Source organism: Helianthus annuus, chromosome 9 (genome assembly GCF_002127325.2).
Source record: "Helianthus annuus cultivar XRQ/B chromosome 9, HanXRQr2.0-SUNRISE, whole genome shotgun sequence".
Taxonomy (NCBI): Eukaryota; Viridiplantae; Streptophyta; class Magnoliopsida; order Asterales; family Asteraceae; genus Helianthus; species Helianthus annuus.
In genome coordinates this window covers 82,749,931-82,765,387 of record NC_035441.2, presented here as the reverse complement: position 1 = coordinate 82,765,387, position 15,457 = coordinate 82,749,931, and the positions used below count along the sequence as shown (strand labels likewise).

Below are 15,457 nucleotides of genomic sequence, written 5' to 3'. Positions count from 1 at the left end.
TATTGATGAACAATGTTAAAACTTCAATCATGCTTTAACCAACCCTAAACCATTCAGATTTCAACCTCACACAACCTTTTTATATGCGGTTTTTAGGCAGAAACTTAGGTTCATATTTTAGTGTTTAAACTTTTGTGTGTGATGAACATTCAACAAATCGTAACAAGAATCAAGGTGGAACAAGAGTATGAAGGGACTTACTACTAGCACAAGGCTAGGGTAGTAATCTTAGGATGAGATGATGGTGAAAAGTTGGTGACAAAGCTTGAATCAAACTTCCTTGAACACCTTCAATCTAGCACCTCTATGGATGATCTTCACAACTTGAAAGGGAGCTTGATGGAGAAGAAAATGGAGGATGTGAGAGTGATGGTGGTGATTTCGGCTATGGAGAGAGGGGGGGGTATATGAGCCGAAAATTAAGAGAGAGGAAGGAGGAGATTGGTTGAAGTTTTGTAATGATGGAGTTCCCTTGGAAACATGCATAACTAGAAGTTAGGGTAATCATACCCAACCTCTTGGCCAATGGAAGCAAGATCCTCTTTACAAAATCTAAACTAAAATTTTCTTTAATTATTTGGGCAGATTTTCGGTTATGGGGGGGTAAAGTGTAAATTTTTGTTAATTAGTAGGTAATTATTAAAAGGTTAAGGGTATTTACAAGTATAGTGGGTGTATGTCATGTTTACATGGTGCATGGGGATTTTTGTGACCATAATTTATTTAAAATGATAAAATAATATTTCTAACAATATTTTCATGTCTCGGGTAATGTCTGGTTGTTCGGTTTCGCATCGTTCCGTTAAAGCGTTTAATTGTCCCGTAAAGCGTCTTTTGTGCATCTTTTTGTAACGAAATTAATTCCAACACTTAGGAAAGTGTCCAGGACCATTTAGTCAATACTCTGTATAATATGAGTGTGTTAAAAGCTGAATTGTTACTAAAAATGCGGAATTCTGTAATTAAATTGCGTTTTAGGCACTTTCCGGCACTCAAACTATCACCTAGTGACATAGTCTTATGGTCCTCACTTCCCTACACTCCATACTGGTGTAGTGTTTTATCCCTGGCCCATACTGACCTAAAAATAGTATCTGTCTAAGTGCTGGCATTGTCAGCATGTGTCTGAGTTATCCGCTTACTGTGCTAACTGTGCTTTGTGCATCAGGTTTGTCACTAAGAGTCTGTATGAAATAATTGGAGTGACTGTATGTAAAGAATGCACTTGTATGTATATAACATGAATCAGTAAGCAGTTTAAAGTGTCAGATGTAGTCAAGCACAGTCATTAAGCACATAATTAGGGTTAATTAATTTGTACAGTACCTGTAATTGTACGGGTTGTCACATAAAACACCACGCCATGAATCTGATTACAGTTCTTCTAAACGTAAAATACCACGCCTTGAATCTTATATAAAACAAAGAGGCTTCCGATTTAGATCTTGGTCATTAATTCCGATATTTAAGGAAAAAGGAGTGAATGTAGGTGTTTTTGGTTGTGCAGGATACGATTACCATATTTGAAACATTGAAAAAGACACTATTGCCCTTCAATTTTACATAAGATCCCTCTAATTAAAACACAATTTACATTTTTATACCTATTGATCTCAACAATTAGATCAAATATCCAATGGTTTAAAACACTTCTTACCTTTCTCACATTTTAAACACTTTTTACCATATCCCTACCATATATATATATATATATGATACCAAATACGTTAAAATAATTACATATATAACTTAAATATCTTTGAAAATTAAAGAAAAAACCTAAGTAATAAAAAACTTAGATAAGTTATAATTTAAAACTATAAATAAACGTAAATAATTAACTTTCATATATTCAAGAGTAAAATGCACGGACAGTCCTTGTGGTATTGTAAAATAACATATATAGTCCTTAACTTTTGGAAATTACACCCGTGGTCCCTGTGGTTTGACAGTTTGTCACTCGGATAGTCGCTGGAGTAGATGGACGTTAGTTTTCTCAGTTGAGTTGATGTAAAAAGACTAAATTACCCTTACTAAGAATTTAGTTGCTATTTAGACACAAAACAAACTGCTTCTTCGCACCTCTCTAACCCCTATCACCTACGGCTGCCATCACTACCGCCACTTACCAACAACCTTTGGCAACGAGATTTGAAACCAGCTAATGACCCAACGAGATCTAACCCACCATCTTCCTCTTCGACAACCGCCCACACATGTCCGTCACCGATTTGGTCGGAATCTGCTCTGAAAGTTACAACATGAACAACGCGACAAGGGGGCCATTGCCTCTAAATATTCTCACTGGAGTTCACCAGAATTTAACAAGAAGTCGCCTATTCGTCGGTCCAACGAAAATCAACCAACCAGACATCATTAATTGTCGATCTAACCAAAAAAACATGCAGGGGGGAACTTATCTAATCTTCGTTGGAACCCTATATTCGCTTTACTTTGTTTCCGTTGATGTCGCTACCCAGTTTTTCATCACATCTACCGTCTGAACCCTAGGTCTCTTAGTCGAAACCCTAGATTGAGTCACAGGAGCCGTTTGAAACCAGCTAACGACACTTTTAATTCATACCGACGAATGTTTTCCGCAAGTTGATATTTCACAACCAAGATATGTATGAAGTGATTTCGGAGGCAACCCTACCTTCGCTCATATTAGCCTGAGTCAGCAGAGATACAGTCCCGCAAGGTTGGTTTAAAGTTTCAATAGTAGTTTTATTATAAGGGATTCAAGTCGTTCTTACTTCCCCCGGTTTGATGCTATCTGCCTCAAAGGAAGTCCTAATAAACTTGAATCAAGTCCTCGCAGGATCTATACACTGAACGAGGCAAAAACTTTACCCAAAACCACTCTTCCAACCCTCTTCTAGGTAGTTAACGCGGTTTATATAGACCGTAAATATACAAATGTAATACATAAACATTAACCAAGGCTTGGAAATCAAAAGTAATACATAAAAGACTTGTCTTCACCAAGTGATGTAAGAGATTAGCCAAGCATGACCTTTGTTTGACAAAACTCTTACGATCAATCTTGGCCACTCTAAAGATTGGCCACTCTAAAGATAGATGATGGATGAATGTGGTGGATGATGATGGTATTGTGGTGGTGGAGTGGTGGCAGATGTGAGAGAAGTGGTTTGCCAAGGGATGGACTGTAATTGAACCAACTTCTCTTTTTTTGTATTTATGTTGGTTTTTGCCGTTAATTTGTTCGTTTTGTACATTTAAGCTCTTTTAATCATGAAAATCAAAAGCACGCAAAAAAACACACTTTTTCCAACATAACTATAACATGCGTGATTGTGTTTTTTCAACATGCGTGGTTAGGGTTTGAATTTTACAACGTGCGTAATTTTGACAGCGTACGCTCGTACATTAAGCAACATTGTATTTTACACTTATACTTGGAAAATATTTTTTTTGACGGTTGAATAATGGTCCAAAATCTTGAACAACAAAATTTCCAGCCGTTAGGGGGGGGGGGGGCGCTGAGTCTCGCTCGACTACGGAAGGACTTAGAACTGATACCGAAAGCAACTGGTTCCATAATCATCAACAAAAATCCTAAAGATAGATCTTAATAGTTAGCTATCCAAATGAATAAAAAGGAAACATAGCTAACCAAGTTTTTTCCTTAAAATCAACACCAAAAACCAATTTGAAACCGAAACCCCAAAGTAAAGTCACTCATGACCACAAATTTCATCGGTAAACGTATCAAGGAGCTGCTCAGCCAAACTTGGAGGATCATCAATCAAAGCATCCACAAAAACATTCACAATTCTTCTTTGCTGCATTGTAGCCTTCAAACTAAACCAGGTAAGAAACTTGACTCTAAAATCCTTACTCAAGTGTCCATTATGCTCCAAACTTCTAATCACTCCCACTGCATATTCATATGTGTTCTTCTTAGTGGTACCATCAGATTTGCATGGGGTGCAAGGAAAATCAGTTGTGGAATCTGTTTGTGTGTTAGCATTGACTTCTGTTGTTGACCACTTTGACTCCCAAAATCCTAGGACTTTCTTGTTGCTAAAGAAAGAAACCATGCAAGAATACTCTGTTGATGGATTAAGATTTGTGAGTTTGAATCTTTTTTCCGGATTTAGCACGATGTATGTTGCTTCTTTTGGATATTGTTTGACGGTTGACATTCTGTGCCAGATTCTGCAGCCGAAGAAATCTTCAAATAAATGTGCTTCGTAATCTAGGGCGATTGTTACTGAAGTTGGAGTAGTTTCTTCAAATGAAATCCGACATGCTGACAAAACAACAACAACCTTAATTATTATTATTATTATTTAACAATTTGTAGTTAAAATTTACCAAAAAATGACATTTTTGTGGCAAAAAAGAGATGTTATAATATTCTCACAAATAGGGATGCAAAGGGTCGTCCAGTTATTACTTGACAAGTATCGGCTATACACTCGGATTTCCAATTGCATTTCTTTTTCTTACCATTCTAATTTTTATATGAATTTATGTTTTTAACTAGAACAAATTAAAGTATGATAAATTACATGCGTGTAAAATGTTTGAGTTTTTAACTAGAACAAACTAAAGTATGATAAATTACATGCGTGTAAAATGTTTGAAAATTTTAAAATAGAGTAAATTGCAACCGGTGTCCTTTACGTTTGTATCAAATTACATTCGGTGTCCTTTAACTAAAGAAATTACAGTTCATGTCCTTTATGTTACCAGTTTTTAGCATGTTATGTCCTTTAGCTCTAACCTAGTTAATTTTTTTGGTTGTCTTACCATGTGTCTCTCACATGAGGGAAAGATGGTCTTTTCTTCACAATGTAACATGAATTTCGATTTTCCCCTTGCATCTTATTGTTCATATTCATCTCATAAACCATCGCTATTATCTATGTCTCTCAAAATTTCGATAAAAAACCCTACAGAAAAAAGGAACGTGAATCAAACCTTGCAATGGGTGCCTTCTACATACGACAAGCACTATAACAAAACGACGTCTTTGAAATTTATGGTAAGCTTCCAACATCATAGCATTATCTATTAATCCTATCGTAGTTTTCATAAGAGAAGTTGTTTGCATATGAGCCGACCATTCTAATGGTCAGTTCTTTTGATTGGTTTGATAAGAAAACAAAGATTAATTCTAAAACATTGCTCCATTTTCATCAAAAAACAAAGATTAAGACTACTAATTATTTAAATATTTTACTTTGATTATAATTCCAATTCCAAACCATGCATTATATTTTTGTTTGGATTAACTGAAAAAAGGAGCGACCGACTGAAAAAATGGAGGGGGCAAAAGAGATTTATTTATTTCATTTTTTAATATAAAATTGAGATGAAAAGACAATGTTGCCCTCATGTGAGAGGCACATAGTAAGACTTAACAAAAAAAACTTAACTGGGTTAGGCCTAAAGGCATAACGTGTTAAAAACCAATAACATAAAGGACAGAGCCTGTAATTTTTTTAGTTAAAGGACACCGGTTGTAAATTTGTAATTTGATGCAAACGTAAAGGACAACGGTTGTAATTACTCTTTAAAATATGTAAATGTCATGATGATTGATAATAAATCCCAACCCAAAGATAAGTGCATGCATACAAAATATAAAATCATATACATATCCCAAAAGAAGAATTGAGCCTTAATAAAATAATAATTGCTTTATACGTACTTGGAAGTCTGTTTGGTTGGAAATGGTTTAAGCTTGAATTGGAGCACAAGGAATCAAAAGCTTCAATTGCACAAGTGCAGAGCTTTTGAACCTCAGTGCTGCATGAAAGCCGGTTAACAAGTCGACGGTCCATTTTCACAGATGCTAAACCAATGGGTCCCACTTCACTTTCAAGTATCTTTGCTGCAGATTCAACAATCTTCAACAACTTGTGATATTTCACTGTCCCTTGAAGAATCTTGTGGCTTAGAGACACGCGTAGACACAACGCATCAACTCTTCTGGCTTCATTAGCAAAAACCAGCTGCTTTCTCCAGGTCCTGATAACAGTTGACTTGTCAGGTCAAAGTCAAACAGGCTTTGTAATTCTACATTGGCAAAGAAGAGCATGATTGATTACCTCATTAATCGGTTTAACTTTCCACAGGAAACGCAATAGAAACCACCATCCAGCTTGGGGTAGTGACCGTTTGTTGATATGCCAGCCCTCTGATGATTAAGAGCACAATTTAAATGGCAGGACATACCACACGGTTCATCACCTTCTTCATTACAAGAATCCGAATCACGATCACATGTTAACCATAAACTAGGATCCTTATTATCATCAAACTGATGACAGATACAACACGAACACCTCTTGCAAAAAGCATCTTTCGGCCACATACTCGCTTTGCATGCTAAATTTTGACAAACCCGAGTTTTAGTTTGGTGGTCTTTTTTAGTCTCAAATGTGGTACTATTATTACTAGGTTGTTCCTCATGTTTTTGCTTCTTTGATGGTGAAAAATCAAGTGAGCTTCCGGTTGTTGTTGTTGTTGTGTTTTTGGAGACAAGTTTAAGAAGGTGTTCTATCATTCTAAGTTTTGTGAATCCACTGTATTTTCTTTCTTTTCCCATTTCTGCACATATGATTTCAAGAAGCTCTTTACGAGTCAACGAACTAAGAATTTTCGGGGCGTCTTCTGACCATTGAGCGATACGGTGAACAAGTTTTCTTTTTTCTTCTAAGCTCAGTTGATTACATTTTTCAGGGTCAAGCACAAATCCTGTAGAACGGGAATTCCAAAATAATAGATGTAAAAGAGGTTCAATCTTTAACCAGACCCATTAACACATATTTATCTCATTTCACACCATATGAAGAAAAAAAAAATAAATAATTTGTGCAAGAATAAAGCTTACATAATAAAGACAGAGACTACTTTTGAGTTCAAACAATATAATTCTACATGCCATGTAATGGAACTTGAATGTTTTACTTTTGTGAATAATAAATTACAAGTTAAATAAAAAAATTATAAGCCAAAAATCCAAATAAACTACAACAAATTTCATTAGTTATTATGGAAACATAAGAAAACTACAATAACTTTCTAACATTGCCTTATTATTCAATAATTACCCAATCGCCCACATCATTATCATATTATTGTTAATAGATAATAATATACATTACCTTTTTTTGAAAAGAAAACTTTATAAACAACCGGCCGGCCTGACAAAAGCGCAGGACCGCACCAAAAACCGCTTACATCATATACAAAGGATTATTACACCAATCTCTCCAAACCAAATTACTATGATTAGACCTACTTTTAAACCAATAATATACATTACTTATTAGAGTCGACAACACTTGTTTATAATATAAGAAGCAAGCACCAACCCATGGCATTATAGCCTAGTGGTATCTTGGTGGTGGGATAAGGCTTATGACCATTAGGTCATGGGTTCGATTGGGGGTTTTTCCCAGATTTATTGGGTTTCCTCCCGAATTGGTGTATAGGCATTATTGCCTAGTGGAGATGGATATGATCGGGTGGTTCTGTTGGTGGCACGATGATACTCCAGTGGTCCGTCAGTGATCCAAATTTGCCGTTCAAAAAAAAGAAAAAAAAAAAAAAGAAGCAAGCACCATTAAGGCATCAAGTTAAGTCAAACTATGTGTTTTCAATTTTCAAGTTATGGATTTAATGATTTCTACTCATTTTCCAACATGCATTTTAAACTGTCAAACAAAGAGTTAAATCCTGAATTTTTCATAAGAAACTTGACAACCCATCAAAGTTCACATTAAACAATACAGATTAAAAATTTCTGATGATAAAATACTGAAAATAAAACAAAACAAAAAAAATCAACGCAGAAATTTTGTTTTTGGAGAATCCTAGGTTAGAAAACAAAACGGTCAAAATGCCTAAAAACCCACAAATTCCACAAGATACCGCTAATTTTAACCAACATTTCCAAGAAAAAAAACTTGAAAAACAAAGGAAAACTGCAAACAAGTAAAGCAAGCAGTAATGCATCACAGCAAAAAAGACACTTTAATCATGAAATAAAAACATTAAATTAAACTGAAAATGTTGGTAGTGTAGCCCACATTTTGAAGAATCAAAACACATAAATAAATCTTCAAAACGACGGGGGGAAACAACAAATATTGAAATTAAACAAGGAATCATGCATTACGAAGAAAGGGAATTTACGAACCTGAGAAGACAGATTCCATTCCAGAAAAACCACCTTCAGAATGAGAATGAGGAGGGTTTGGTTTCTTCAATGGAGATTAAAGTACAAATCTTTCGAGAAAAGATTCTGTATTTTCTTTTTAAAACCCCACAGGGAGATCGTGGGATTGTGTGTAGGCATGAGTGAGAGAGAGAGAGAGAGAAAGGGAGCTACTAAATGCTAAAGCCTAAAAAGATGCTCCAATCGATACAGAGCAGCAAGCAACCTCTTTAATTTTATTGTTATTATATTATAAGAGTTAAGTTATTGTAAAAATAAACTAAACATACGAAACGTACGAATGGCACTTTTTGGCGATGGCAATTTTGTAATTAAACATATCGTAGAGTTTGTCTTATTTCCTGCATTTTTCGGCGGTGGCAGCGGTGGCAATTTTGTAATTAAACATACTCGTACAGTTTGTCTTATTTCCTCCCCTTTTCAACAAAAACCATCATTTCAAAAGATCAGAGTCCTAAAAAACTTCAAAATGCTCTGATTCAAAGTCTCCAAAAATCTTCAAAAACCCTTCGATTCTTCCATTAGTCATGTCTACAAAAGGTAATTTCAACTTCAATGAAGCATTTGTAGGGTAATTTTGAATCAGTTTTTTCTCAATCGCTATTCACCTGATCTTTTTTTGGTTTTTTTTTTACAAAACACAGATGCTACAATAACGATGAAGGATAACAACGAAAAAAAGTCTAAAACGGCTGATTATGGTATTGATATTGATAATTTTGTTGCATTTGTAGTGTAATTTTGACTGAGTTGTTGTCGGATACACTTGTAGGGTTAGTTTGAGTTTTATTGAGTTGTTTTGGTTGTAGGGTAAATATTTTGCACTTGTAGGGTAATTTTGAGTGTTCTATTGATTTATTGTAATTTATTCTGGTTGTAGAGTAATTTTGATCTATTGTAGGGTAATTATGAATGAGTTGTTGTCTGATGCACCTGTAGGGTAATTTTGAGTGTTATATTGATTTATTGTACTGTTGTAGTGGTTGTAGGGTAATTTTGTGTCACACCCCGACCACGTTAAAACAACAAACCGTGGCGGAAACGTCGGGGAGTGTTGCAACAGAATTATTGTTTCACAACCATGGTAACCAAATGTTTTGTTTTATTGAATTATTATGTAATGTACATTGTCTTTAAATCAAAACAAACTAACTACATATTGTTATGACTGTTTTTAAGTCACTAAGGCCTCGTCCAGGTCCTATGTGACACAAACTTCCTAGCAAGCAACATCAAGCAATATCACCTGAAACATATGTAAAAAGTAAAGTCAGCAAAGAAATTGCTGGCGAGTACATAGGTTTTGTGGGAGTATTGGATTCATGGCTCGTTTATATGTTGCAGTACCTCGTTAGACTACAAGAGTCAAAAATACAAACCTCGTTTTGAAAAGTGTATTGCAACATAATTAACCAACTCAAATCAAATTGGTTATAGTTTATAAAATCTCGTAGCCATGAGTCTTAACCCAAAAACATTTGTTTTAGTAAAATTATTTTGAAACATCTCGTAAAAGCTCGTTAATAAAACTCGTATGGTTTATATCGTTTCGAAAACCTCGTTGTGTGATATCGTTTCAAATCATTTTCCCAAGTGAACTAAATAATGACACGCAATGTAATATGATAGAATCACTTATATATAAGAAGTACTAGCGGCGTATCTACCATGATTCTAGCATACTACACTCGTTCCATTATCTAATCACTACCCAAAGCCAATCGTTTAATTCGTTTATCTCGTTTCAAATCGTGTATCTCGTTTCAAATCGTTTAACTCGACCCAAAATCGTATTCGTTTTAATAGTGAAAAATACTTTTGGTCGTCTCGTTAACAACATTCAAACCTTCGTGACTCGTTTAACTCGTTTCTCGTTTCGTATTAACAAACCACCAAAGGGTAAGTTAACAATCATCAGGTTCGGTCGTTACCTACATAACCCCCACACATAACCATGGGTGTAGTCTGATAACGGGATTTGTCAGATCCTATGGTACCATAACCTAATACTGGTCGGCTTGATCAGAGCTAATGAATGTCATTCGTTATGTAATTACAACCAACAAGTCTTGTTCACCTTATTGAAATCGTTATTAGTTTTGTATAAACCATCTTAATCGTTTTTGAAATCATCGTTTAAACCTTGAAAATCGTTTTGTACATATGATTCACCCCAAAACAATTGAAAACAGTAAAATAGGGGAACTATGTACTCACTTGAGATTGTAGGGTATCCTTGATTTTGTGAACTATCGATGCACGGGCAATCAAGGAATCAAGTGGTACCTAGTATCGGATTGCTAGATAAATAAATCGACACCTAAATCGGGAGATAGGATAGAATGAGGTTCTATAAATCAAATGAGTAATTGAACTCATATGGTATGATTTAATAGGCCCTACATTCTGATTGGAAAGCCCCTAAGTGCTTTTGACCCGTTTCGACCCATTATGGTAACATAAGCCACTATAATGCGTCGTTAGCGTAAAACTATGTTCGGACGGTAATCTATGTGCTATGCCAAGTCTTACATGCCCAATAATCCCTAAACATGTTACTAAATCAGATTACAAGTCAAAAATATGTTCACGTAGTCAAATTACGGATTTTAGCTTCAAAAGGGCATTTTGGTCATTTCCTATGGGCATACAAGCTAACTAGCAAATGACTAACCGATCCTACGTGATCATAAGGTATAACCTCAGTGGTTATTCCCTATGTAATTATGATCACTAACTAAGCTTGGTCGGATCCAAAGATCGACCAAACGGGTCGGGTTCGGAAGTATAAGCGGTTGTTTAGACCGCTTATCTTACGACCCTAAACAAGCACAAACTAATAGTGCCGAGTTAGATATGTCAAAACATGTCTAACCTACTGATTTGGTATCAAAACAAAGTGTTTTGATACCCTAAAGTAGTTCCGTTGCAAAATGCGTGCTAAAACGCATTTTGACCGAAACTTTGACTCGACACTAGAACTAGCTAACATGGTAATCAGCGGTTATAGTCACGAAGGATTATAACTATCGTGATTACAATCACGTTTCAAAGTTCAATTGAACTTTGACTTGACCAATTGATGGTCAAAACCGAAAGTCAAACTGTTGGCCAAACTGTTTGACTTTCTGCACTACATAAGGAAAAAGCAAGAAAAAGAATGAAAGAAGGCTCACAATAGTCCTTGCTATCTTTTCTACAAAGAAGACATGTCCCAAATCAGTTGAGAGAGCTCCAAAGCAGATAAGAAGGGAGGAAATGAGGAATGAGCAAATGAAACAATGGAGGGCCTTGCTATTTATAGTTGATGCAACTCAACAAGATCACTACACATGTATTGTGTAGCCTCCAAGCAATAATCTCATCCATACACTTGTTTGATGCAGGTGCAAAGCCTTGGAGAGGTGGTAACTTGGTTACCACACAAAGAAATTGCAAGATTGGCCCCTGAATTTACAAACTGTTGCTGAAAACAGACTTTCTGCCCAGATGTGATGCTCGCGTAGCGCGACGGCATAGGCAGTAGGTGCTCGCGCTACGCTACCATGTATCAGGTTCAGCAAAGTTTCAAAAATGGCAGAAATGGTCCCTGCGCGTGTTTAAAGCCTTTTTCGATGCGTTTAAACCCCGTTAACCTCATTTCAAGGCTCTAAAATGAAGTTAAAGTATAGGGGACTCAAAACATGCTCAAAAACATCTCGGATGTCGGTTTGTTTGATCGTAAAATTGCATTGTTCGGTTAATTACGACGGAAGTCGTAACGAACGCAAAATCGATCCAAATTAAGCGACGAATGGAATTTTTGCATGGCGATCACTAAAATAAAAATATTTTAGTGTGTACAAAAATTTTGGATGTCCAGATGTGTCCAGAACGTAAGATACGCGCGAAAATGCAAACTTACGCCGTTTTTGACACTTTTAGTCCCTGTAAGATCATATAAGCATGTTTTCGCACACCGAACCTATCAAAGCTTATTTCTAAGCCATTTTTAGGTTATATATGGTATGTTTAACTTATGATCAAGTTCCGGACTGTTCGACACCATACGAATCGGTATAGTTTCGCAGTTTGACACAAATAGTCTCTGCGATCGAATAAACTTGATTTCGGCATACCAAACCATCCAAAACTTATTTCTAAGTTATGTAAAGGTTATTTAAGGTATGTTAAGCCTATGTCACTATTCCGGAGTGTTTGTTGCATTAAACTGGTTATATTTACGCATCAGATCGCGTATAACCTTCTAGAAAGCGATTTAGAGCTTGAAATCGAACGAGAATTGATATGTGTAAATGATACACATATTTATACAAATTCCAAGTATGAAATACAATATTTCATTGATTTGGTATTTGTTCGATGGTCTTGGAGGCACAGATGTCACATTTTGTGCACTTGTAGGGTAATTTTGAATGAATTATTTCCTGATACACTTGTAGGGTAAATTTGTTCCACCTGTAGAGTAATTTTGAATGATTTGTTGCCTATTGCACTTGTAGGGTAATTTTGAGTGTTCTATTGATTTATTGTAATTTATTCTGGTTGTAGGGTAATTTTGATCTATTGTAGGGTAATTATGAATGAGTTGTTGTCTGATGCACCTGTAGGGTAATTTTGAGTGTTATATTGATTTATTGTAATTTATTCTGGTTGTAGGGTAATTTTGATCTATTGTAGGGTAATTATGAATGAGTTGTTGTCTGATGCACCTGTAGGGTAATTTTGAGTGTTATATTGATTTATTGTACTGTTGTAGTGGTTGTAGGGTAATTTTGTGCACTTGTAGGGTAATTTTGAATGAATTATTTCCTGATACACTTGTAGGGTAATTTTGATCTATTGTAGGGTAATTATGAATGAGTTGTTGTCTGATGCACCTGTAGGGTAATTTTGAGTGTTATATTGATTTATTGTACTGTTGTAGTGGTTGTAGGGTAATTTTGTGCACTTGTAGGGTAATTTTGAATGAATTATTTCCTGATACACTTGTAGGGTAAATTTGTTCCACCTGTAGAGTAATTTTGAATGATTTGTTGCCTATTGCACTTGTAGGGTAATTTTGAGTATTCTATTGATTTATTGTACTGTTGTTATGGTTGTAGGGTAATTTTGTGCACCTTTAGGGTAATTTTGAAAGAGTTGTTGCCTTATACACTTGTAGGGTAATTTTGTAGGACTTGTAATGTAATTTTGACTATTACATTGATTTAGTGTACAGTTGTGCTTATAGGGTAATTTTGTAGGGTAATTTTATTGAACTTGTAGGATAATAGTTATCAATTAAAATATTGTATTTTGTATATTTAGTTTCTATAAAAAGGAGGAAAAGTCAGAGAACTCGTTCAAAATCACTTAAAAAATATAGCAATGATGCAACAAACCCTGTTTGCTTTGATGTTGAACAAATTGATGACGGACAAACATTAGCAGGTTAGAAAAGCTAAATTATGTAGATAAATAATCTATAGCAAATGTAGCAATTGACGATTTTTTTACTCTATGTTGAAACAGAAAATATAGCAATGAAAAAGAAGGAAGATAGGAAAACACATCTTAAAAGAAAACAAACAACAGTTGCCGTTGCAAAGACCGATGGTGTGATAGAGAAGGACGCTGTAAAAGAAAAGCCTGTTGTGAAAGAGGACGCTGCGAAAGAAAAACCTGTTGTGAAAGAGAAGGAAGCTGCAAAAGAAACTGCTGTTGTGAAAAAGGATGCTGCAAAAGAAAAGCCAGTTGTGTAGAAGGACGATGCAAAAGAAAAACCTCTTTTGAAAGAGAAGAACACTGCAAAAGAAAAGACAGTTGTGAAGAAGAAGGACGCTGCAAAAGAAAAACCAGTTGTGAAGAAGGACGATGCAAAAGAAAAGCCTGCTGTGAAAGAGAAGAACACTGCAAAAGAAAAGACAGTTGTGAAGAAGAAGGACGCTGCAAAAGAAAAGCCTGTTGAGAAACAGAAGGACGCTGCAAAATATAAAAAAGTTTGTGAAGATGACACTCGTAAAAGAAAGCAATTAGACTCACAAGACGATTTTGAGTCTCCAGTTAAACAATTGAGAACTTCAAAATCTACACCGATAAAGACTGCTATGAAACAGAAATATAGTAGGAAAAAAAAGAGAAACAATAAAGATGAGCAAGTTTGTGAAAAGGGGAGTGGAAAAGAACAGAAGTGGACTCTCAAGACGATTTTGAGTCGCCAATTAAAAAAATAAAAGTTGGAAAATCAATGGAGAAAGTCAAAAAAATCAGTAAAAAACACCTGAAGTAGTGGACTCTCAAGATGATTTTCAATCCCCTATTAAGACCAGAAAAAGAACACCTCAGAAAGAATTCCCACAAAAGAACTTTGTAGAATTCAGTAGCAATACCCTACACATGAAATGCAAGTCATCTGGTCTATTGGATGCTATAAGTTCACTTTCGGATGAACAAAAAAAAGCTGTGACAGAAATGAGGTTTGAAGCTCTACTTTCACTGAAGATAAATTTTGTGCCAACAATGTTAGGATATTGGTTGGTAATGAACTACGATGAAGACAGGCAAGAGATTAATACAGGAAATCATCGAATAAAAATAACATCAAAGTTAGTAGAAGAATGTCTCGGAATACCAAGGGGTAAGATTACAGTGCTTGAGAAGAACAAACCTAGAAAAGGTGTTGGTGAGAGAGTTGATGAATTAAAGAATCAATTTGATACCCCGAAAATCAGTGTGATAAAAGTGATTGATCTGATAAAAGAATCTTCACAAGCAGGAAAGTTATTCAACACAAACTTTCTTGTTGTGGTGAATACTTTGTTAGGAGAAACAACACAATCAACAACAGTCAACCAGAGGTTTATAATTGGTATTGAAAAAGATTCAGAAATACCAAATATGAACTGGTGTGGCTACATGCTCGAATGTTTAAGAAGATCAAAGAAAAAGTGGAAAGGAGGAATTGATCAATTCACTGGCCCAATAATATTACTTGCGATATGATAATTACTCTACTTATAATTTGTAACTAATATAGCTATTTTTTATAACTAATTTAATTTAAAACTTTTATTTCGTTAAATTAATGGCAGGTAATATTCGCACATTCATACTTCAAGAGGCATAAAAAAACAGGTTTTAAAGTTGAAACACCAGCAGTGAAGTATATCACAACGGAGCTACTCAACAACTTGCAAAAACATTTCTACAATAATGGCCCAATGACAGACGATGAAGAAACCGATGATGATGTAGAAA

General features: G+C 35.3%; 1 protein-coding gene across 1 annotated transcript; it reads right to left on the bottom strand.

The window, feature by feature from the left end:
- Positions 1 to 3,537: 3,537 nt before the first annotated feature.
- Positions 3,538 to 8,399, bottom strand: LOC110878012 (VIN3-like protein 2). Its single transcript, XM_022126262.2, has 4 exons — positions 8,180 to 8,399; positions 6,084 to 6,732; positions 5,684 to 6,003; positions 3,538 to 4,276 (listed from the first exon to the last, which is right to left on the bottom strand). The coding sequence occupies exons 1-4, from the start codon at positions 8,196 to 8,198 to the stop codon at positions 3,699 to 3,701; spliced, it is 1,566 nt and encodes a 521-aa protein (XP_021981954.1). The 5' UTR covers positions 8,199 to 8,399; the 3' UTR covers positions 3,538 to 3,698.
- Between the last annotated feature and the right edge of the window lie 7,058 nt (positions 8,400 to 15,457).

What these genes read in the sequence shown, in the direction of transcription:
- LOC110878012 (XM_022126262.2), bottom strand. An exon ending in AAGTTAAACCGATTAATGAG is followed by an intron (nt 6,004 to 6,083) that starts GTAATCAATCAT and finishes AACTGTTATCAG; the next exon opens with GACCTGGAGAAAGCAGCTGG. An exon ending in CCAACCAAACAGACTTCCAA is followed by an intron (nt 4,277 to 5,683) that starts GTACGTATAAAG and finishes TTGTTTTGTCAG; the next exon opens with CATGTCGGATTTCATTTGAA.